Here is a 26550-nt window from a genome sequence, read left to right as displayed (position 1 = left end):
TATTTAATGTTATTCATCATTCACTGTCTTTTTATGTCTCTGTGATGGTGTTTCTCTGTAAGTTTGTGCCTGTGTTTGTCCTGTCATGACATCACCCTGCCAGGGGACGACGGAGGAAAATGAGCCTATATGTCTAACTCCGGCACATTTACATGCTGAAGAAACACATGTTGATTAATGTGCACTGTCCCAATTCAAATAAAGATATAAAAAAAATATATATATATACAGACCCTAATATACATGTTTTATTAATGCAAAGACCCTAATATACATGTTTTATTAATGCAAAGACCCTAATATACATGTTTTATTAAGGCACAGACCCTAATATACATGTTTTTAATAACACCACGCCCCCTCAGACCAAAAAAGCAAGAAAATAAATATATAAAATGTCCAGATTGTGACTTTTCACACCCACTAATGTGTCACAAAACAAAACCATCATTTAAACCTGGCTCATTAATGTTTTTAGTTTTATTGTCGGTCGTCCACGAGTTTCAAGCTGATATTTATTTATTTATTTCCTGTGTGTCCACCTGCAGCTCTGGCCTAAAACACAAATGAAGCCGCTTTTGCTGGACCGATGTTTTCACTAACGAGCCGCTCTCAGAACAGAAAAGCTCCGAACTTCAAACATGCAAAAACATCCGTTCTCTCGGATCGACGATACAGAAGGATTTCATCAGCTCCGACTTCCCCCCAAACTTCTGCTTCTGTCAAAGTAAAACCCCAAATCTTAACAAAAAAAAAAAAGTACAATTATCTCCCGCTCTCGCCCCCGACTTCTAACGGCTTCTCCCCAAATCCTTTTCCCACAAACGGCGCCTGGGAACCTTCCGCCGCCGAACAGGTAAATAATAAAATAATCTCTCCTGTGTTTGGGAATCAGACAGGCCGCTCACGATCCACGGGCCCGGATTTGTCCCGTTTCATGTGCCGGCGTTAGCGTTCGCTTCCTGAGCCCGGAGTAAAGCCCGCCTCCTCGCGGACGGTAATGCCGGACAGGTGGGACGGGGGGGAGGGAGGGGGGGGGGAGGGGGGGGGACGGATTCGGGGGCCTGTTCCTGGACGGAGACGGCGGCGCGAGAGCGAGGCCGGGATGAGAAGGTCAAACAAGTGAAAAAACAGGATAAACTCTTTACCAGGTTTATTCTCTGAGATTTACCCAGGAAGTGACTCCAACATCTTTCTTTCTTTCTTTCTTTCTTTCTTTCTTTCTTTCTTTCTTTCTTTCTTTCTTTCTTTCTTTCTTTCTTTCTTTCTTCCTTCCATTCTTCTTTCCTTCCTTCCTTCTTTCCCTTTTTCTTTCCTTCTTTCTTTCCTTCCTTCCTTCCCTTCCTTCTTTCCTTCTTTCTTCCCTTCCTTCTTTCCTTCCTTCTTTCCTTCCTTCTTTCCTTCCTTCTTTCCTTCCTTCCTTCTTTTCCTTCCTTCTTTTCCTTTCTTCTTTCCTTCTTTCTTTCCTTCCTTCTTTTCCTTTCTTCTTTCCTTCCTTCCTTCCTTCCTTCCTTCTTTCTTTCCTTCCTTCCTTCCCTTTCTTCCTTCCTTCCTTCCTTCCTTCTTTCCTTCCTTCTTTCCTTCCTTCTTTCCTTCCTTCCTTCTTTCCTTCCTTCTTTCCTTCCTTCCTTCTTTCCTTTCTTCTTTCCTTCCTTCCTTCTTTCCCTTTCTTCTTTCCTTCTTTCTTTCCTTCCTTCCTTCTTTCCTTCCTTCCTTCCTTCTTTCCCTTTCTTCTTTCCTTCTTTCTTTCCTTCCTTCCTTCCTTCCTTCCTTCTTTCCCTTTCTTCCTTCCTTCTTTCCTTCCTTCTTTCCTTCCTTCCTTCTTTCCTTCCTTCCTTCCTTCTTTCCCTTTCTTCTTTCCTTCTTTCTTTCCTTCCTTCCTTCCTTCCTTCCTTCTTTCCCTTTCTTCCTTCCTTCTTTCCTTCCTTCTTTCCTTCCTTCCTTCCTTCCTTCCTTCTTTCCTTCTTTCCTTCCTTCCTTCTTTCCTTCCTTCCTTCCTTTCTTCCTTCCTTCCTTCCTTCCTTCCTTCCTTCCTTCCTTCCTTCCTTCCTTCTTTCCTTCTTTCTTTCCTTCCTTCCTTCCTTTCTTCCTTCCTTCTTTCCTTCCTTCCTTCCTTCTTTCCTTCCTTCCTTCTCTCCCTTCCTTCTTTCCATTCTTCCTTCCTTCCTTCCTTCCTTCCTTCCTTCCTTCCTTCCTTCCTTCCTTCTTTCCTTCCTTCCTTCCTTCCTTCCTTCCTTCCTTCGGCGTAAAGCCCGCCTCCTCGGGACGGTAATGCCGGACAGGTGGGACGCGGGCCGGACACGGGGAGGGGTAGGGGGGCAATTATCGGGCGGGAAATGGGACGGATTCGGTGGTGGACGGAGGCGGCGGCGCGAGAGCGAGGCCGGGATGAAAAGGTCGGGAGAAAATGCAGGTTTTTAGTGGAGTTTTAATGAACGGCCCGGAACAAAGGAACATTGATTTTTGTCGGACGGAGAGAGAGACGGGGAGAGAGGGAGAGAGAGAGGGGGGATAATGATGTCTGTATTTGAGGCAGCTTTGCAGGTGTTAAAATTCAGCTTTTGGTCTTTGGGGCTGTCAGAGCTCAAGCTACGACTCAAACCACTGCAGCTGCACGAGGATCTTCATCGGGATGTTTCACACCGCGTAACATGTTATTATACAAAGGATGTTTCTCTCAGATTCTCGAAATTATCAACTCAAATGAGAGTCAATTTTCAAGTCTTTAACTTTAACCTCTTAACTCCCGCCTGAACCGAGAGCATTTTCTCCAGTTCAGCTTTACCCGAATCCTGTTGGCCAGTGTAACGCCTCATTTGAAAGCTAAGATCTACAAAACTAAATGGATCTTTTTCCTCACGTCATCAGATTTTTTTTTCCCATCATTTTTTGGGGGGTTTTTCAACTGATTTTTGTAACTTTTTTGTAATTTTTTGTCAAATAGTAAATTTTTGGTCACTTTTTGTCACATGTTCATAATTTTTTGTCATTTTTTTGTCACATTTTAGTCATTTCTTTATCATTTTTTGTCACATTTTAGTAATTTTTTTTATCATTTTTTGTCATTTTTAGTCATTTTTGTGGTCATTTTTTTGTGACATTTTTGTGACATTTTTGTCATGTTTTTGTCATTTTTTGTGTCAATTTTTGTGATATTTCTGCCACTTTTTCATCATTTTTTTGGTCAAATTTTTGTACATTTTTCGTAATTTTTTTGTCACTTTCTGTCATTTTTTGTCCATTTTTTTGTCAATTTTTTGTCACATTTTTGTCATTTTTTTGCCACTTTTTCATCATTTTTTTGTCAATATTTTGTCAAATTTGTGTCAGTTCTGCCGCTATTTTCTCACCTTTTTTCCAGAAGCTCTCGGTTCAGGTGGGAGTTAAGAGGTTAACTTCAGGAAGCCTATAGCTCTTTCCACATGATTCTGGCCCAAAACATGACTCCGCCCCCTCCTGACATGGTGGTCATTCACCAACCATCCACTACTCCATCCATCTGACCACCCAGGGTCACACGGCCTCATCAGGGAACAAGACTGTGTGAAAATGAGTCTTCATGTATTTCTGAGCCACTTTCTGTTCATGAGCTTCAATGAACAGTTTAGGGGAGGCCGGAGAGAAGGTTTGTAGCAGCTGTTCTCTTAATCTGATGTGTTTGTCTGGCAGAAACCGTCCTCATTGTGCCTTTATCTGCACAAACCCGACCGTGCTCTGAATCATCCACAAATCTCTTATCAGTACGATCATTACGCTTCATCTTTCATGAAATATCGAAGGTTTTCACACCTAGACCAAACTCCAGAACTGTAGAGCTGTTTCTGTGTAAACCTGTCGATTCCAGAGTCCCAGTGCGATTACTGAGATTCGGCCTGAACTCGGCCGCCGCGGCGCCGTAGCTCCCGGTCGCCGTAGCTCCCGGTCGCCGTAGCCCCCGGTCGCCGTAGCCCCCGCCCGCCGTAGCCCCCGCTCGCCGTGTGTACTCTGCGCTCAGGTGAAATCATGAGTAAATGAACGGAGTCCTTAACGTGACAGGCTCGTCTCGTCTTTGGGCAGGAGTTAATTTGCGGCGCCGTTTAATCGCCCGGAGCTAATTACACTATCTCGGCGAGTCGCTCTGAGCGCGTGCGGCGCCCTCTGACCCCGTCAAAACTCAGACGTCCGCGGCGTGCGGAGCTTCTTATCGCCGCGGAGTGACGGGCGGCGAGGACGAGAGAAGAGCCTTATCAAAGCTGCAGACGAGAGAGTTACAACTGTCGACTTTAAATATCACTTTAATGATAACGGGAAAGAAACAAGTGGGAAAAAACTTTACCAGGTTCATTCTCTGAGATTTACCCAGGAAGTGACTCCAACATGTTTCTTTCTTTCTTTCTTTCTTTCTTTCTTTCTTTCTTTCTTTCTTTCTTTCTTTCTTTCTTTCTTTCTTTCTTTCTTTTTCTTTCTTTCTTTCTTTCTTTCTTTCTTTCTTTCTAACTTCCTTCCTTCCTTCCTATTTTGCCTAGGGGGTGCTGAGAGACAAGATTGCCCCCCAAAACGCTATTTCTTTGCTTATGTCCTATTTATTTAACCCCTTAACTCCCACCTGAACCGAGCACATTTTCTCCAGATTGGCTTTACCCCAATCCAAAAGCTTCTGGAAAAAAGCTGTGAATAAAGCAACAAAACTGAGACGAAAACAATGATGGAAAAGTGACAAAAAATTTCCAAAAACATTTACAAAAAAAGACAAAAAAAATTGACAAAAAATGACAAAAAAAAATTGACAAAAAAGACAAAAAATGACAAAAGAAATTGACAAAAAAATGACAAAAAAATGACAAAAAATGACAAAAAATGACACAAAAAATTGACAAAAAATGACACAAAAAATGACCAGAAAAATGACAAAAAAAATTGACAAAAAAATTGACAAAAAAAAGACAAAAAAGGACAAAAAAAAGACAATAAATTTACAAAAACGAGTTGAACCCCCTCCCCCCCCCAAAATGGAAAAAAAATCTGATAACATGAGGAAAAAGATCCATTTAGATGAGTTTTGTAGATCTTAGCTTTCAAATGAGGCGTTACACTGGCCTACAGGATTTGGGTAAAGCTGAACTGGAGAAAATGCTCTCGGTTCAGGCGGGAGTTAAGAGGTTAATATTGCTTGTAATGCATTGACGATCCACCAGGGGGTGCTGTAGCGCCCTCAGCACCCTGGGTTCCCACGGCCTTGTCTCCGTGTGACTGCGTGTGTGACTGCGTGTGTGACTGCGTGTTCCTCTGTGTGACTGCGTGTGTGACTGCGTGTTCCTCTGTGTGACTGCGTGTGTGACTGCGTGTGTGACTGCGTGTGTGACTGCGTGTTCCTCTGCGTGACTGTGTGTTCCTCTGCGTGTGTGACTGCGTGTGTGACTGCGTGTGTGACTGCGTGTGTGACTGCGTGTTCCTCTGCGTGTTCCTCTGCGTGTTCCTCTACATGTGACTGGCAGCAGCTGTGCTCTGATACAAACTAATGGAGTCGTCAGCGCTTTAACTCCCGCACATTTATTCTCATTTAAACGCGGCTCTGGCTCCGGCCCCAAACCTGCGCCGTGTTTCCTTCATTACGAGCCGTAACGAGGTGTTTATCCACGTTTATCCACGTTTATCCGCGTTTCTGCGGGTTTATGAGGCCGATCGCGCTCCCTCCCTGATTATTGTTATTATTGCTAAACGAACTCAAAGCGCTCATTAATGGGCCGCATTTTTCATCATTACGGCTCATTACAGTCACCTCTGAAATGTCAACGCCGCTTCGCCGAACTCTGGGATCAGGCGGGAACGTCCGGGCCCACGGGACGAAACCAGGAGGAACCAGGAGGAACCAAGTCTCTGAGACCAGGAGGAACCAAGTCTCTGAGACCAGGAGGAACCAAGTCTCTGAAACCAGGAGGATCCAAGTCTGTGAAACCAGGAGGAACCAAGTCTCTGAAACCAAGTCTCTGAGACCAGGAGGAACCAAGTCTCTGAGACCAGGAGGAACCAAGTCTCTGAAACCAGGAGGATCCAAGTCTCTGAAACCAGGAGGATCCAAGTCTCTGAAACCAGGAGGAACCAGGAGGAACCAAGTCTCTGAGACCAGGACGAACCAAGTCTCTGAGACCAGGAGGAACCAAGTCTCTGAAACCAGGAGGAACCAGGAGGAACCAAGTCTCTGAAACCAGGAGGATCCAAGTCTCTGAAACCAGGAGGAACTAAGTCTCTGAAACCAGGAGGATCCAAGTCTCTGAAACCAGGAGGAACCAAGTCTCTGAAACCAGGAGGAACCAAGTCTCTGAAACCAGGAGGAACCAAGTCTCTGAAACCAGGAGGATCCAAGTCTCTGAAACCAGGAGGAACCAAGTCTCTGAAACCAGGAGGAACCAAGTCTCTGAAACCAAGTCTCTGAAACTAGGAGGAACCAAGTCTCTGAAATCAGGAGGAACCAAGTCTCTGAGACCAGGAGGAACCAAGTCTCTGAAACCAGGAGGATCCAAGTCTCTGAAACCAGGAGGATCCAAGTCTCTGAAACCAGGAGGAACCAAGTCTCTGAAACCAGGAGGAACCAAGTCTCTGAAACCAGGAGGATCCAAGTCTCTGAAACCAAGAGGAACCAAGTCTCTGAAACCAAGAGGAACCAAGTCTCTGAAACCAGGAGGATCCAAGTCTCTGAAACCGGGAGGAACCAAGTCTGTGAAACCAGGAGGATCCAAGTCTCTGAAACCAGGAGGAACCAAGTCTCTGAAACCAGGAGGAACCAAGTCTCTGAAACCAGGAGGAACCAAGTCTCTGAAACCAGGAGGAACCAAGTCTCTGAAACCAGGAGGAACCAAGTCTCTGAGACGAGGAGGAACCAAGTCTCTGAAACCAGGAGGAACCAAGTCTCTGAAACCAGGAGGAACCAAGTCTCTGAAACCAGGAAGAACCAAGTCTCTGAGACCAGGAGGAACCAAGTCTCTGAAACCAGGAGGAACCAAGTCTCTGAAACCAGGAGGAACCAAGTCTCTGAGACCAGGAGGAACCAAGTCTCTGAAACCAGGAGGAACCAAGTCTCTGAAACCAGGAAGTCTCTGAAACCAGGAGGAACCAAGTCTCTGAAACCAGGAGAAGCCAAGTCTCTGAAACCAGGAAGTCTCTGAAACCAGGAGGAACCAAGTCTCTGAAACCAGGAGAAGCCAAGTCTCTGAAACCAGGAAGTCTCTGAAACCAGGAGGAACCAAGTCTCTGAAACCAGGAGAAGCCAAGTCTCTGAAACCAGGAGGAACTAAGTCTCTGAAACCAGGAGGAACCAAGTCTCTGAGACCAAGAGGAGCCAAGTCTCTGAAACCAGGAGGAACCAAGTCTCTGAAACCAAGAGGAACCAAGTCTCTGAAACCAGGAGGATCCAAGTCTCTGAGACCAGGAGGAACCAAGTCTCTGAAACCAGGAGGAACCAAGTCTGTGAACCAGGAAGTCTCTGAGACCAGGAGGATCCAAGTCTCTGAGACCAGAAGGATCCAAGTCTCTGAAACCAGAAGGAACCAAGTCCCTGATTTTAATAATAATAATGTGCTTCAGGTTCTTGCTCCCACACTCAGCACCAGGGCTGTGGAGCGATTCACATCTCCAGTCTGGGAAAAAGGTAAAAAAAAGTTTGGAAAGGTACGGAAAAAAATATGAAATCTTTAAATCAGGGATGTCATGGTTACCAGTGTAGTGGTAAAAATTTAGACAATAATAATAACCACTGGAATCAGTCTTCAAACAGGACCAAGTCTGGGCATATTTGTGTATTTTAAGAAAGACGAGGGACAGTTGACAGAAGAGTTTTCCTGTTTGTGGAACGTGCAGCACACCAGGGCCGTGCAGAGGGTACAGAGGGGCAGGGGCTCAAAAATCAAAAGAGCACAACACCCAAATGCTGATTTGGGACTTTGGGTTGAGGGAGAATGAAACGAGTCGCCCCATAGTGCGGCTGCAGCGCCACCTGCCCCCTCCCAACTGACCCACACTCCGCTTTTTAATGCACCTCACAGAATACGGCTCTCACTGTCACATAGTCTGCTGTGGATGGTGACAATGAAGCGACTGATTATGAACTAATAGCAACAATAATAATAAAATTATATTTATTAATAAATCATATAATGTGGTTGTAAATAACACAATCAATAATATTGTGTCCATTAAAAGACTAAAAACAAAAAACAACAAGGAACAAATGTTCAACTTAAAAGAGGTGACTCGTTGTTATTGTCAGTGACGGGTATTTGTAGTTATTGAGTTTTCTTTCCTTGTCTTGGAATCAGCAGAATGTTGTAACGTAAATATTGATGATTGTAAAGTCACTGGAATATGATAAAATGACTATATGTCATATCTTCTTTATGCATTTATGCAGTAAATTAATGTATCTATTTCTTAAATTCAAAAGGGGGAGGCGCTAACAAGCTGAAGCTTCTGCCGACTCCTTTTGAGCATCATATCCACGTTATTTATTTATCTATTTGGCTATTCACCTACGCATGTATCTTTCTTTTGCTTTGATTACTGTGCTGAACTCTGTTCCTATGAAGAACTTTGTGGAACTCAGATGCTCAAATAAAAAAGATGAATGAATGAATGAACAATGATCAGTGTTTGAGGCATTTTCCCAAATCTGCAAAGCGAAAGCTCAATGGAAGGAAACAAACTGAGGACAATATTCCTGATATAGACGATTTATCTAGTTAGAAATATTCCTCTTCTTCGTTTCTGGCGCCATAAATAGTACATGTAAAACCCTCGAAATGATCAACAACACATCGTTATAGTTCCTTTACTCTGATGTGAAAAGTGTCACTTTTAATCAGGCTTTGTCTGTATTTTTTTTTTTAAATATAACAAACACTGTTACTCTTTTTTGAAACTATTTCAGTTTGTGTAGGACGATCAATACTTTCTGAACATATATGAACATACATGAACAAGAAAATACCGCGATAATACCAAGAAACTTGATAATTTTGGTCTCAATATCCGTGAGGTAAAGTTTTCATACCGTGACTTTAGATTAAAGTTTTGATGCTGCTAGTTTTCCAAAATTGAGGGGAAAATAGGAGGTGAGCGGGAAAAAAATGACAAGACTAGAGCACACCACCACCTGAACCTACGTTACAAACAAAAAATGCAATACTGTGTTTCCTCATATTTAGGTGTTTAAAGATGTTTTTGTTGCATCTCCTCCTGCAGCCTGTGGCAGCACGTGATTAAAGTCAGAGATGTTCACTTTAACGTCTGACACAACGGATCCTCTGGTTTGTGTCTGCGTTTATTCCTCTTCACGTTTCCCTCATCAAACACGCTAATGCTAACGCTAACCTCACAGCTCCGCCATCTGTTTCTGCCGTTCTCCAAATCACTCCCCCGCCCTCCCCCGTCCCCCCTCCTCCCCCCCTCCGCCTTCACCTCGGGAGTTCGGCCGCGGATGCAGATCCCGTTTACTCTCCGTCGCTCCGCGTTTGGATCAAATTAAACGTTCGATTTGTTTCCGCCGCTAAACGAACTCCGTCAGATCCGCGTCTCGCCTCGTTTTGGCTTTTAATTGTCGGCGTTCTTCGGGGACGGCGGCGGCGGCGGCGGACGCTTCGGTCGACCAGACTCACAAACACAACAAAGTCAGAACCAAAACGCCGTTCAGTTTGACTCACATTCACACACTTCTCAAAGCTATTTCAATCAAAAACATCTGAACAGGTCCAGTTATATTTTACCAGAGGAGCCCCTGAGCAGCTTCAAAATTCTTAAATCCATTAAACGTGTGAGTTTTTGGACAGTTTCTGCTTGGATTTGTTTGCAGGATGTTAGAATAACCTCCCAGAGCTGCTGTTTGGATGAAAACTGCCTCCCACCCTCATAGACGTTCTGCTTGAGGCTCCAAAGGTTCTCAATAGGGCTGAGGTCAGGGGAAGAGGGGGTCCACATGAGGGATGTCACGGTCACCGGTGTAGCGGTAAACCCCGGTAAAAATGTTGACAATAATAATTACCGTCTTGTTTTTGAAAAAGTATTTTACCGTGGTGGATTACGGCGCCCGCGGTTTAGGCAAAGTGAGCCTCATGAGGCGCCGTCTCATCTGCTGAAGCTACAACCAAAACTAAACTGTCTGGAAGCTGGAATCATGTCCGAGACGACGGCGCAGGATCAGCCTCAGAGACCGAGCCTGAAGTCTGGACATGTTTGTGTGTTTGAAGAAGCTGAAGGACAGTTGATAGAGACAGTTTTCCTGTTTGTGGAACGTGCAGGAAAAAGTGTCTCTAAAGCAGCAAGACTTCGAACCTGTGACTCTCCTGCGTGACCGTCTCCCTCTATAGCAGTAAGCTAACGTTAGCGTGACCGTCTCCCTCTATAGCAGTAAGCTAACGTTAGCGTGACCGTCTCCCTCTATAGCAGTAAGCTAACGTTAGCGTGACCGTCTCCCTCTATAGCAGGAAGCTAACGTTAGCGTAACCGTCTCCCTCTATAGCAGGAAGCTAACGTTAGCGTGACCGTCTCCCTCTATAGCAGGAAGCTAACGTTAGCGTGACCGTCTCCCTCTATAGCAGGAAGCTAACGTTAGCGTGACCGTCTCCCTCTATAGCAGGAAGCTAACGTTAGCGTGACCGTCTCCCTCTATAGCAGGAAGCTAACGTTAGCGTGACCGTCTCCCTCTATAGCAGGAAGCTAACGTTAGCGTGACCGTCTCCCTCTATAGCAGGAAGCTAACGTTAGCGTGACCGTCTCCCTCTATAGCAGGAAGCTAACGTTAGCGTGACCGTCTCCCACAGCTCTATAGCAGGAAGCTAACGTTAGCGCTTTAGCTGAAATGCTGATGTGGAACTTTGGGTTGAGGGAGAATGTAACGAGTCGCTGCCAGCATAAGCCGTGTCCGGATACCTCCGCACGATGGCACAATGCGTTACGGGGCTCCCAGTGGCAGATTCACTGTCGCCGCAGTTTTATGAATTTAATAATGATCACTGTCTGAGGCATTTCCCAAATCTGCAAAGCGAAAGCTCACTGGAAGGACAACAACAATGTTCCTGATAAAGACGGTTTAATGTACTTTTTTTAAGATTGTATATAAATGTAAATACTGTCTGTAAATATTATGAACTGTATTTTTTTATGCTTTTTGTAGTGTTTTGTAATTGTCTGTCTCGGGGACTGCAGATGGAAATTAGCTCCAAGAGCTAAAGTCTGGTACAAAGCATCTTTTCATCTGCTGATTAATGCTCCTGTACATGTCCCTGTCAAATAAATACACTAAACTAAACTAAACTAATCTTCGTTTCTGACGCTATAAATAGTCCATGTAAAACCCTCGAAACATCAACATCACATCGTTATAGTTCCTTTACTTTGATGTGAAAAGGCTTTGTCTTGTAATAAACACTGTTAAACTTTTTTGAAACTATTTCAGTTTGTGCAGGACTATCAATGCTTTCTGAACATATTAACACACATTTAAAAAAATACCGCGATAATACCGAAAACCGTGATAATTTTGGTCACAATAACCGTGAGGTCAAATTTTCATACCGTGACAGCCCTAGTTCACATCATGAGTTTCTCTCCTTTTATGCCCATAGAAAACCATAGAAGAAAGTGGTCATTTTCACACCTTCAGGGATCCTAAAGGGGCCGACCAGCTGACTCTCCATGATTCTGGCCCAAAACATGACTCCGCCCCCTCCTTACTGACGTCACAGCCTTGTTGGGACATGGTGGCCGTTCACCAACCGTCCACTACTCCATCCATCTGACCATCCAGGGTTACAATGAACAGTTTAGGGGAGGCCGGGTAGAAGGTTTATGCACAACTGCAGCCTCTGGAGGGTCCTACGCCTTCAGCAGTTTTGTAGCAGCTGTTCTCTTAATCTGATGCGTTTGTCTGGCAGAAACCGTCCTCATTGTGCCTTTATCTGCACAAACCCGTGACCCTAAGACGACCACGAGGATCAGATCCAAAGCCAGGCTGTTGTAAATGTCTTTTCCCTGGAGCGTCCTGGTGTTTACTCACACGAGCGTCCGTTTGTCCTGACTTCGGTAAATGCCACGCCCCCCGACGCTGCGCTCAGGCGTCTCGGCGGGAAACCTGATATTTGTCTGGTCTCTCAGTTTGAGAAATGGCTCCACACACAAACATTACACCAGATTTACCTTTCTGCTAAAAAACAAACAATCAAAAGTACAGACTCTCCTCGGAAGATCTGTGTTCAGTCCACTGGAAGGAGGAGGATGGAAGAAAGAAGTGACAGAAGAACTTTAGGATAAGCGTTAACCCCTTAACTCCCACCTGAACCGAGCACATTTTCTCCAGGTTGGCTTTACCCCAATCCAAAAGCTTGTGGAAAAAAGCTGTGAAAATAGCAACAAAACTGAGACGAAAACAATGATGGACAAAAAAACAAAAAAGTGACCAAAAAATGACCAAAAATGTGATAAAAAATGGCCAAAAAAAATTACAAAAAATTGACCAAAAATGACCAAAAATTATTATTTTATTTTTTTTAAATGACAAAAAATGACAAAAATGTGACAAAAAATGACAAAAAATGACAAAAAATGACAAAAAATGTGAACAAAAAATGACAAAAAAATGACAAAAAAAAGACAAAAAATGTGACAAAAAAATGACAAAAATTTGATAAAAATTTGACAAAACAAATTACAAAAAATTGACAAAAAATGACCAAAAATTATTATTATTTTTTTTTTAAATGACAAAAAATGACAAAATTGTGACAAAAAAATGACAAAAATGTGACAAAAAAAGGACAAAAAAAGGACAAAAATGTGACAAAAATTTGACAATTTTTTTTTCAAAAAAATGACAAAAATGTGACAAAAAAATGACAAAAATGTGACAAAAAAATGACAAAAAAATGACAAAAATGTGACAAAAAAATGACAAAAATGTGACAAAAAAATGACAAAAATGTGACAATAAAAAGACAAAACAAATTCCAAAAAAATGACAAAAAAAATGTGACAAAAATGAGTTGAATACCCAACAAAAAAATGACGGAAAAAAAATGTGATGACGTGAGGAAAAAGATCCTCTCGGTTCAGGCGGGAGTTAAGAGGTTAATGAACATTTCAGAGGATGGAACCAGAATGTTCCCAGAGCCTCCTGATGGACTTTGTGCTCAAGAGGACGTAAAAGAAGAGACGATCATCTGACAGATCAGTTTGTGGATGTAAAACAACTTTCTCCAACGAAACTCAGACAAAACTGAGATCCTTGTTTTTGTCCCACAGACACAAAGACAAAGTCACCTTGAGTCTCTCTCTCTTAAACTAAAAAATCAGGTTAGAAATCTGGGAGTAATCATGGACTCAGACCTGAACTTAAACAGCCACATCAAAGCAATAACATCAGCAGCTTTTTACCATCTGAAAAACATTGCTAAGATCAGAGGAATAGTGTCAAAACCAGACTTAGAGACTTATCCATGCATTTGTCTCCAGCAGGTTAGACGACTGTACCGGCCTGCTCACTGGCCTCTCTAAACGAGCTGTCAGAGCTGCAGAACATCCAGAACCAGGAAATACGACCATATTAGTCCAGTGCTCCGGTCTCTGCACTGGCTTCCTGTCACTCAGAGAATAGACGCTCTGCTTGTTACAAGTCTTTTCATGGTTTAGCACCAAAGTCCATCTCTGACATGTTAGAGCCGTATGAACCATCTCGGGCCCTGAGAACTTCAGGGAGGGGCCTCCTGGTGGTTCCAGAGTCAGGACTAAACACGGTGAGGCTGCGTTTCAGTTTCATGCAGCTAAAATCTGGAACAGTCTTCATGAGGATGTGAGACAGGCCTCAACTCTGACAATGTTCAAATCCAGGCTGAAAACAGTTCTTTTTACCGATTCATATGACTGAAAGTATTTTATCTACACTCTCGCCTTTTACTGTAATTGATTAATTTTATGTTGATGTTTTTATTGATTGTATTTGTTTTCTTATATTTATGTAACTGTGAAGCACTTTGAATTGCCTTGTGTATGAATTGTGCTCTACAAATAAACTTGCCTTGCCTTGCTAATAACAAGCTAGCTATGCTAATATCAAGTCACAAACGTTCAATACAAATGTCAAAACTGACATGAAATTAAACAATATAAAAGATTCAACATAAAACAAACGTACGGACAAATCCTGTCCAAGCGACAACATTAAAAAAGGTCACCATCGGCTCAAGCATGGCCCGCCCTCCGCTGCTGCAGCCATCTTGGTTTTTCCTCCCAGAGTAAACAAAAAACGTTTCAAAGGCGACCACAAGAGGGTGCTGATGCGTAGCTCGAACTTGCACAGGGCAGAATAAACCTCATACTCCAGTGTACGAAGCCACCGGAGGCAAGACGGGTGAAGTGTCTTGCCCAAGGACACGATGACAGTGGACCTTCAGGAGCTGGGATTCGAACCCCTGACAGAATTCGGTCACTCAGGGACGTTTCCACCCTCATAGCCAACAACAAAACAAGAACAAAGACCTGCGCCCCCTGCTGGTGCCTCGGCTCCATCACCAGGAAACTCTGCTCGTCATGAACTCTTCGAGAGAAACTCAGTCATGACGCAAACCTTAGACACATGTTTTTTATCCCAGTCCTCAGTGTTGGTGCAGATCCATGACTTTTAACGCCTCGCGGAACCCCCCCCCTCACGCCCCCTCACCCCCCCTCACCCCCTCACCCCCCCTCACCCGCTGAAATCTCTGCATCATGTCACACATCTCTCCCCGGCGGCTTTGCGACTGCGGCGTTTTCATCTTTAACCTTGGTGATTTCCGCGTTGGAAGTGGCGGAGGTGTCGTCACTGCGGCGCCGCGGGGGTTCGGACCGAGCGCCGCGCCCACGCTGCGTTCAAATGCGCCGCGCTGCGTTCAAATGCGCCGCGTTCAGGCGCCCGGCGGAGACAAAGGAGCGGGTTTGACTTTAGGAAAAATCTTCATTCGCCTCAAAAAATATCAAAACGGAAGCGAACGTTTGAAGCGTGTCGTCAGAAAGAGGCGGGCGGGGCGGGTGGTCCCTGATCCGGGAGGTCGCGGGTTCCACTCCTGATGGCGAGTTCCGGTGGCAGAGTGGTCGGAGGTTTTTATAGATGACTTTTTAAAATTTTTGGTGGACTGCGTCATGTCCTTTTGGAGATGAGACGAGAGCGATCTTCAGAAACACTCGAGCCAAGGTCAGACCAAAACATTATTCAAAATGAGTGTGTCTGAGTGAAGCCGCTCTGACGAGGAAAACACGAATATTTAGTTCAGTTTAAGAGATTTTGTGAAGAATTGGGGCGTCCACATGACCACCATAGAACGACCATAGAACGACCATAGAACGACCATAGAACGACCATAGAACAGCCATAGTACGACCATAGTACGGCCATAGTACGACCATAGTACAGCCATAGTACGACCATAGTACGACCATAGAACGACCATAGAACGACCATAGTACGACCATAGAACGACCATAGTACGACCATAGAACGACCATAGAACGACCATAGAACGACCATAGAACGACCATAGTAAGGCCATAGAACGACCATAGAACGACCATAGAACGACCATAGAACGACCATAGTACGACCATAGTACGACCACAGTACGGCCATAGAACAACCATAGAACGACCATAGAACAACCACAGAACGACCATAGTACGACCATAGAACGACCACAGAACGACCATAGAACGACCATAGAACGACCATAGAACAACCATAGAACGGCCATAGAACAACCATAGTACGGCCACAGAACAGCCATAGTACGGCCATAGTACGACCATAGTACGACCATAGAACGACCACATGACGACCATTGAACGACCACATGACGACCATTGAACGACCACATGACGACCATTGAACGACCATAGAACGGCCATAGAACGGCCATAGAGTGACCATAGAAGGACCATAGGACGGCCACAGAACGACCACAGTACGGCCATAGTACGACCATAGAACGACCATAGAACGGCCATAGTACGGCCACAGAACGGCCATAGAACGGCCATAGTACGGCCACAGAACGACCATAGAACGACCACATGACGAACATAGAACGACCATAGAACGACCATAGAACGACCACAGAACGGCCATAGAACGACCATAGAGTGACCATAGAACGACCATAGAACGACCATAGAACGACCATAGAACGACCATAGAGTGACCATAGAAGGACCATAGGACGGCCAAAGAACGACCACAGTACGGCCATAGTACGACCATAGACCATAGAACGACCATAGAACGACCACAGAACGACCATAGAACGGCCACAGAACGACCATAGCGTGACCATAGAACGACCATAGTACGGCCATAGAGCGACCATAGTACGACCATAGAACGACCATAGAACAGCCATAGTACGACCATAGTACGGCCATAGTACGACCATAGTACAGCCATAGTACGACCATAGTACGACCATAGAACGACCATAGAACGACCATAGTACGACCATAGAACGACCATAGAACGACCATAGTACGACCATAGAACGACCATAGTACGACCATAGAACGACCATAGTACGACCACAGAACGACCATAGTACGACCATAGAACGACCATAGTACGACCATAGTACGACCATAGAACGACCATAGTACGACCATAGTACGACCATAGAACGGCCATAGAACGACCATAGTACGACCATAGTACGACCATAGAACGACCATAGATCGACCATAGAACGACCATAGAACAACCATAGAACGGCCATAGAACAACCATAGAACGACCATAGAACAATCATAGAACGACCATAGAACAATCATAGAACGACCATAGTACGACCATAGTACGACCATAGAACGGCCACATGACGACCATAGAACGACCATAGTACGACCATAGTACGACCATAGAACGACCATAGTACGACCATAGAACAATCATAGAACGACCAAAGTACGACCATAGAACGGCCATAGAACGACCATAGTACGACCATAGTACGACCATAGAACGACCATAGTACGACCATAGTACGACCATAGAACGGCCATAGAACGACCATAGTACGACCATAGTACGACCATAGTACGACCATAGAACGACCATAGAACGACCATAGAACGACCATAGAACGACCATAGAACGACCATAGAACGACAATAGTACGACCATAGTACAACCATAGAACGACCATAGAACGACCATAGAACGACCATAGTACGACCATAGAACGACCATAGTACGACCACAGAACGACCATAGAACGACCATAGAACGACCATAGAACGACCATAGTACAACCATAGTACGACCACAGAACGACCACAGAACGACCACAGTACGACCACAGAACGACCACAGAACGACCACAGTACGACCATAGTACGACCATAGTACGACCATAGAACGACCATAGTACGACCATAGTACGACCATAGAACGACCATAGAACGACCATAGAACGACCATAGAACGACCATAGAACGACCATAGAACGACCATAGTACGACCATAGTACGACCATAGAACGACCATAGTACGACCATAGTACGACCATAGAACGACCATAGTACGACCATAGAACGACCACATGACGACCATAGTACGACCATAGTACGACCATAGAACGAGAGGTAGAGTCTAAGTTTTTCCTTGGACACAACAGCGTATGACGTTCGTACAATGTAAGAAAAAAACATGCAAAATTGTACTTAAAATAAATCAGCGAAGCAGCGAGGCCGCGAAAGGTGAACCATGTTGTCACGTTCAGTTCCAGAGATATCGGCCGCATATTGGCTGATAACTGATATTATAAAACACCCACATCAGCCTCGATGTATTAGTCAGCCACACATAACGAGTGAGAATCTGGTCCAGCTCACACCAGGCTGCCCCTGCATCACAGACTCCAGGTCCGGGACTTCAGACCAGGCTGCCCCTGCATCACAGACTCCAGGTCCGGGACTTCAGACCAGGCTGCCCCTGCATTACAGACTCCAGGTCCGGGACTTCAGACCACACTGCCCCTGCATCACAGACTCCAGGTCCAGGACTTCAGACCAGGCTGCCCCTGCATCACAGACTCCAGGTCCAGGACTTCAGACCAGGCTGCCCCTGCATCACAGACTCCAGGTCCAGGACTTTAGACAAGGCTGCCCCTGCATCACAGACTCCAGGTCCAGGACTTCAGACCAGGCTGCCCCTGCATTACAGACTCCAGGTCCGGGACTTCAGACCAGGCTGCCCCTGCATCACAGACTCCAGGTCCGGGACTTCACACCAGGCTGCCCCTGCATCAGAGACTCCAGGTCCAGGAGAAACTGGATCTGAAACTGCCTCCACTTGTCAAGACTCACTGCAAGTAAAGCATGACCTCAACGCTCGGTCTGCGCTAATGCTAACGCCACTAATGTGATGTAAAGCACTGAGCTAAATCCATTTGAAAATTAAACATTAGTCTGAGCTCCATCACGGCCTGAGCAAACACTCCCCTCAGAGGGACGATTACAGGCGTCCAACACACTGACCTGTCTTTACTCTTTCCCTTTGGAGAACGACCATAGAACGACCATAGAACGACCATAGAACGACCATAGTAAGGCCATAGAACGACCATAGAACGACCATAGAGTGACCATAGAAGGACCATAGGACGGCCAAAGAACGACCACAGTACGGCCATAGTACGACCATAGACCATAGAACGACCATAGAACGACCACAGAACGACCATAGAACGGCCACAGAACGACCATAGCGTGACCATAGAACGACCATAGTACGGCCATAGAGCGACCATAGTACGACCATAGTACGACCATAGAACGGCCATAGAACGACCATAGAACGACCATAGTACGACCATAGTACGGCCATAGAACGACCATAGAACGACCATAGGATGACCATAGAACGACCATAGTACGACCATAGAACGACCATAGAACGACCATAGAACGACCATAGAACGACCACATGACGACCATAGAACGACCATAGTACGACCATAGTACGACCATAGAACGACCATAGAGTGACCATAGAACGACCATAGTACGACCATAGAACGACCATAGTACGGCCATAGAACGACCATAGAACGACCATAGTACGACCATAGAACGACCATAGAACGACCATAGTACGACCATAGAACGACCATAGAACGACCATAGTACGACCATAGAACGACCATAGAACGACCATAGTACGACCATAGAACGACCATAGAACGACCATAGAACGACCATAGTACGGCCATAGAACGACCATAGAACGACCATAGAACGACCATAGTACGACCATAGAACGACCATAGTACGACCATAGAACGGCCATAGAACGACCATAGAACGACCATAGTACGACCATAGTACGACCATAGAACGACCATAGAACGACCAAAGAGTGACCATAGAACGACCATAGAACGACCATAGAACGACCATAGAACGACCATAGTACGACCATAGAGTGACCATAGAACGACCATAGAACGACCACAGAACGACCATAGAACGACCACATGACGACCATAGTACGACCATAGAACGGCCATAGAACGACCATAGAACGACCATAGAACGACCATAGTACGACCATAGAACGACCATAGAGTGACCATAGAACGGCCACAGAACGACCATAGAACAACCGTAGTACGACCATAGTACGACCATAGAACGACCATAGAACGACCATAGTACGACCATAGAACGACCATAGAACGACCATAGAACGACCATAGTACGGCCATAGTACGGCCATAGTACGACCATAGAACGACCATAGAACGACCATAGTACGACCATAGAACGGCCACAGAACGACCATAGAACGACCATAGAACGACCATAGTACGACCATAGAACGACCATAGAGTGACCATAGAACGGCCACAGAACGACCATAGAACAACCGTAGTACGACCATAGTACGACCATAGAACGACCATAGAACGACCATAGTACGACCATAGAACGACCATAGAACGACCATAGAACGACCATAGTACGGCCATAGTACGGCCATAGTACGACCATAGAACGACCATAGAACGACCATAGTACGACCATAGTACGACCATAGAACGACCATAGTACGACCATAGAACGACCATAGAACGACCATAGAACGACCATAGTACGGCCATAGTACGGCCATAGAGCGACCATAGTACGACCATAGTACGACCATAGTACGACCATAGTACGGCCATAGTACGACCATAGAACGACCATAGAACGACCATAGTACGACCATAGAACGACCATAGAACGGCCACAGAACGACCATAGAACGACCATAGAACGGCCATAGAACGACCATAGAACGACCATAGTACGGCCATAGAACGACCATAGAACGACCATAGTACGGCCATAGTACAGCCATAGTACGACCATAGTACGGCCATAGAACGACCATAGTACGACCATAGTACGACCATAGAACGACCATAGAACGACCATAGAACGACCATAGAACGACCATAGAAAGACCATAGAACGACCATAGTACGACCATAGTACGGCCATAGAGCGACCATAGTACGACCATAGAACGACCATAGTACGACCATAGTACGACCATAGTACGGCCATAGTACGACCATAGAACGACCACAGTACGACCATAGAACGACCATCGTACGGCCATAGTACGACCATAGAACGACCATAGAACGACCATAGAACGACCATAGAACGACCATAGAACGACCACAGTACGACCATAGAACGACCATAGAACGACCATAGAACGACCATAGTACGACCATAGAGCGACCATAGTACGACCATAGAACGACCATAGTACGACCATAGTACGACCATAGAACGACCACAGTACGTCCATAGAACGACCATAGTACGGCCATAGTACGACCATAGAACGACCATAGAACGACCATAGAACGACCATAGAACGACCATAGAACGACCATAGTACGACCATAGAACGACCATAGTACGACCATAGAACGACCATAGAACGACCATAGTACGACCATAGAACGACCATAGTACGACCATAGAACGACCATAGTACGGCCATAGAACGACCATAGTACGACCATAGTACGGCCATAGAACGACCATAGAACGACCATAGTACGACCATAGTACGACCATAGAACGACCATAGTACGGCCATAGAACGACCATAGTACGACCATAGTACGGCCATAGAACGACCATAGAACGGCCATAGTACAGACATAGAACGACCATAGAACGGCCACATGACGACCATAGTACGACCATAGAACGACCATAGTACGACCATAGAACGGCCATAGAACGACCATAGAACGACCATAGTACGACCATAGAACGACCATAGAACGACCATAGAACGACCATAGAACGACCATAGTAAAGCCATAGAACGACCATAGAACGACCATAGAACGACCATAGAACGACCATAGTACGACCATAGTACGACCACAGTACGGCCATAGAACAACCATAGAACGACCATAGAACAACCACAGAACGACCATAGTACGACCATAAAACGACCATAGAACGACCATAGAACGACCACAGAACGACCATAGAACGACCATAGAACGACCATAGAACAACCATAGAACGGCCATAGAACGGCCATAGAACGACCAAAGAACGACCATAGAACGGCCATTGAACGACCATAGAACGGCCATAGAACGACCATAGTACGACCATAGAACGACCATAGAACAACCATAGAACGGCCATAGTACGACCATAGAACGACCATAGATCGACCATAGAACGACCATAGAACAACCATAGAACGGCCATAGAACAACCATAGAACGACCATAGAACAATCATAGAACGACCATAGAACAATCATAGAACGACCATAGTACGACCATAGTACGACCATAGAACGGCCACATGACGACCATAGAACGACCATAGTACGACCATAGTACGACCATAGAACGACCATAGTACGACCATAGAACAATCATAGAACGACCAAAGTACGACCATAGAACGGCCATAGAACGACCATAGTACGACCATAGTACGACCATAGAACGACCATAGTACGACCATAGTACGACCATAGAACGGCCATAGAACGACCATAGTACGACCATAGTACGACCATAGTACGACCATAGAACGACCATAGAACGACCATAGAACGACCATAGAACGACCATAGAACGACCATAGAACGACAATAGTACGACCATAGTACAACCATAGAACGACCATAGAACGACCATAGAACGACCATAGTACGACCATAGAACGACCATAGTACGACCACAGAACGACCATAGAACGACCATAGAACGACCATAGAACGACCATAGTACAACCATAGTACGACCACAGAACGACCACAGAACGACCACAGTACGACCACAGAACGACCACAGAACGACCATAGTACGACCATAGTACGACCATAGTACGACCATAGAACGACCATAGTACGACCATAGTACGACCATAGAACGACCATAGAACGACCATAGAACGACCATAGAACGACCATAGAACGACCATAGAACGACCATAGTACGACCATAGTACGACCATAGAACGACCATAGTACGACCATAGTACGACCATAGAACGACCATAGTACGACCATAGAACGACCACATGACGACCATAGTACGACCATAGTACGACCATAGAACGAGAGGTAGAGTCTAAGTTTTTCCTTGGACACAACAGCGTATGACGTTCGTACAATGTAAGAAAAAAACATGCAAAATTGTACTTAAAATAAATCAGCGAAGCAGCGAGGCCGCGAAAGGTGAACCATGTTGTCACGTTCAGTTCCAGAGATATCGGCCGCATATTGGCTGATAACTGATATTATAAAACACCCACATCAGCCTCGATGTATTAGTCAGCCACACATAACGAGTGAGAATCTGGTCCAGCTCACACCAGGCTGCCCCTGCATCACAGACTCCAGGTCCGGGACTTCAGACCAGGCTGCCCCTGCATCACAGACTCCAGGTCCGGGACTTCAGACCAGGCTGCCCCTGCATTACAGACTCCAGGTCCGGGACTTCAGACCACACTGCCCCTGCATCACAGACTCCAGGTCCAGGACTTCAGACCAGGCTGCCCCTGCATCACAGACTCCAGGTCCAGGACTTCAGACCAGGCTGCCCCTGCATCACAGACTCCAGGTCCAGGACTTTAGACAAGGCTGCCCCTGCATCACAGACTCCAGGTCCAGGACTTCAGACCAGGCTGCCCCTGCATTACAGACTCCAGGTCCGGGACTTCAGACCAGGCTGCCCCTGCATCACAGACTCCAGGTCCGGGACTTCACACCAGGCTGCCCCTGCATCAGAGACTCCAGGTCCAGGAGAAACTGGATCTGAAACTGCCTCCACTTGTCAAGACTCACTGCAAGTAAAGCATGACCTCAACGCTCGGTCTGCGCTAATGCTAACGCCACTAATGTGATGTAAAGCACTGAGCTAAATCCATTTGAAAATTAAACATTAGTCTGAGCTCCATCACGGCCTGAGCAAACACTCCCCTCAGAGGGACGATTACAGGCGTCCAACACACTGACCTGTCTTTACTCTTTCCCTTTGGAGATGAGCTTCTAAAGGTTTGACGGAACATCTGGACTAAGAACCAGACACACGGACACATGGACTTTTCACTCTGGAGCCTTGGTAAAAAGTTCCCACAGCGTTTCCAGCTCCTACCTGGTTCAGGCGTCTCCGAGGGCGAGGACGACGACGCTGAGGACGCCGCGTCGTCGTGGAGACCGGAGTGGGACATGCCCCGTCCCGGCGGCAGCTTCATCCCGAGCTGCTCCGCCATCTCCACGTGGTCCCCCGGGTGGATGTAGTCGAACGCACTGCTGCCCGTGAGCTCCACCTGAGGAGAAAGAACCAAGACTTTTACCATCGAGAACATGAAAACCAGGTCTACGTGAGCTCCACCTGAGGAGAACGAAGACTTTTACCATCGAGAACATGGAAACCAGGTCTACGTGAGCTCCACCTGAGGAGAACGAAGGCTTTTACCATCGAGAACATGGAAACCAGGTCTACGTGAGCTCCGCCTGAGGAGAACGGAGACTTTTACCATCGAGAACATGGAAACCAGGTCTACGTGAGCTCCACCCGAGGAGAACGAAGACTTTTACCATCGAGAACATGAAAACCAGGTCTGCGTGAGCTCCACCTGAGGAGAACGGAGACTTTTACCATCGAGAACATGAAAACCAGGTCTACGTGAGCCCCACCTGAGGAGAACGAAGACTTTTACCATCAAGAACATGAAAAAACCAGGTCTACGTGAGCTCCGCCTGAGGAGAACGGAGACTTTTACCATCGAGAACATGAAAACCAGGTCTACGTGAGCTCCACCTGAGGAGAACCAAGACTTTTACCATCGAGAACATGGAAACCAGGTCTACGTGAGCTCCACCTGAGGAGAACGAAGGCTTTTACCATCGAGAACACGAAAACCAGGTCTACGTGAGCTCCACCTGAGGAGAACGAAGGCTTTTACCATCGAGAACATGGAAACCAGGTCTAAGTGAGCTCCACCTGAGGAGAACGAAGGCTTTTACCATCGAGAACATGGAAACCAGGTCTACGTGAGCTCCACCTGAGGAGAACGAAGGCTTTTACCATCGAGAACATGAAAACCAGGTCTACGTGAGCTCCACCTGAGGAGAACCAAGACTTTTACCATCGAGAGCATGAAAACCAGGTCTACGTGAGCTCCGCCTGAGGAGAACGGAGACTTTTACCATCGAGAACATGAAAACCAGGTCTACGTGAGCTCCACCTGAGGAGAACGAAGGCTTTTACCATCGAGAACATGGAAACCAGGTCTACGTGAGCTCCACCTGAGGAGAACGAAGAGTTTTACCATCGAGAACATGAAAACCAGGTCTACGTGAGCTCCACCTGAGGAGAACGAAGACTTTTACCATCGAGAACATGAAAACCAGGTCTACGTGAGCTCCACCTGAGGAGAACGAAGACTTTTACCATCGAGAACATGGAAACCAGGTCTACGTGAGCTCCACCTGAGGAGAACGGAGACTTTTACCATCGAGAACATGGAAACCAGGTCTACGTGAGCTCCACCTGAGGAGAACCAAGACTTTTACCATCGAGAACATGAAAACCAGGTCTACGTGAGCTCCACCTGAGGAGAACGGAGACTTTTACCATCGAGAACATGAAAACCAGGTCTACGTGAGCTCCACCTGAGGAGAACGGAGACTTTTACCATCGAGAACAAGAAAAAAACAGGTCTACGTGAGCTCCGCCTGAGGAGAACGGAGACTTTTACCATCGAGAACAAGAAAAAACCAGGTCTACGTGAGCTCCACCTGAGGAGAACGAAGGCTTTTACCATCGAGAACATGGAAACCAGGTCTACGTGAGCTCCACCTGAGGAGAACGGAGACTTTTACCATCGAGAACATGAAAACCAGGTCTACGTGAGCTCCACCTGAGGAGAACGGAGACTTTTATCATCGAGAACATGGAAACCAGGTCTACGTGAGCTCCACCTGAGGAGAAAGAACCAAGACTTTTACCATCGAGAACATGGAAACCAGGTCTACGTGAGCTCCACCTGAGGAGAACGGAGACTTTTATCATCGAGAACATGGAAACCAGGTCTACGTGAGCTCCACCTGAGGAGAACGAAGACTTTTACCATCGAGAACATGGAAACCAGGTCTACGTGAGCTCCACCCGAGGAGAACGAAGACTTTTACCATCGAGAACATGAAAACCAGGTCTACGTGAGCTCCACCTGAGGAGAACGAAGGCTTTTACCATCGAGAACATGGAAACCAGGTCTACGTGAGCTCCACCTGAGGAGAACGAAGGCTTTTACCATCGAGAACATGAAAACCAGGTCTACGTGAGCTCCACCTGAGGAGGAGAACGAAGACTTTTACCATCGAGAACATGGAAACCAGGTCTACGTGAGCTCCACCTGAGGAGAACGAAGGCTTTTACCATCGAGAACATGAAAACCAGGTCTACGTGAGCTCCACCTGAGGAGAACGGAGACTTTTACCATCGAGAACATGGAAACCAGGTCTACGTGAGCTCCACCTGAGGAGAACGGAGACTTTTACCATCGAGAACATGAAAACCAGGTCTAAAAAATATCTCCAGAAATCAGCAACACTCTGGATAACGAGGACATGAGGCCCAATGTCAAAAATTGTGAAATATCCCTTTAAGTATATGCTTACAACCTGGTTTTAATTTGTAAAACACCTTTTTTTTTAGCTTTTCTGAGGAGGACCATCTTTGTGAAGCTGTAACTCAGAGAACCTTTATCAGATCAACATCCTGCTTCTACTACAGCAAGGTCATATCCTAATAAACTAAAATCGAGAATATGAAGATGATTCAGCCCCTAATATTTTGGGAAAAAAAATCAAAAATATCTATTTCCAGCAGCCTATAAATCCAAAGGTTCGAGCACATGTGTGATGATTGTTCCTGGACATATTGTTAGTAGACATGACACAGACCAGGATTTAGCCTTAAACATGTTTGCTCTGTAAAGGTGCACAAACACAAACTCAAACCC

At 45.9% G+C, this 26550-nt stretch overlaps 1 protein-coding gene across 1 annotated transcript in view; it reads right to left on the bottom strand.

Annotated features, from left to right (window-relative positions):
• The window catches only part of npas3 (neuronal PAS domain protein 3), a 236584-nt gene that overhangs the window by 52752 nt on the left and 157282 nt on the right, over positions 1-26550 (bottom strand). The window contains exon 4 of the mRNA XM_079573413.1: positions 23676-23850. Within this exon, the coding sequence (XP_079429539.1) occupies positions 23676-23850 (175 nt within the window). The remainder of the gene's footprint in view (positions 1-23675; positions 23851-26550) is intronic.

This window comes from Gobius niger (assembly GCF_951799975.1).
Source record: "Gobius niger genome assembly, chromosome: 16".
In the NCBI taxonomy this organism is placed as follows: domain Eukaryota; kingdom Metazoa; phylum Chordata; class Actinopteri; order Gobiiformes; family Gobiidae; genus Gobius; species Gobius niger.
The sequence above is the reverse complement of the archived record's forward strand: the minus strand, read 5'-3'. Positions and strand labels throughout refer to the sequence as shown.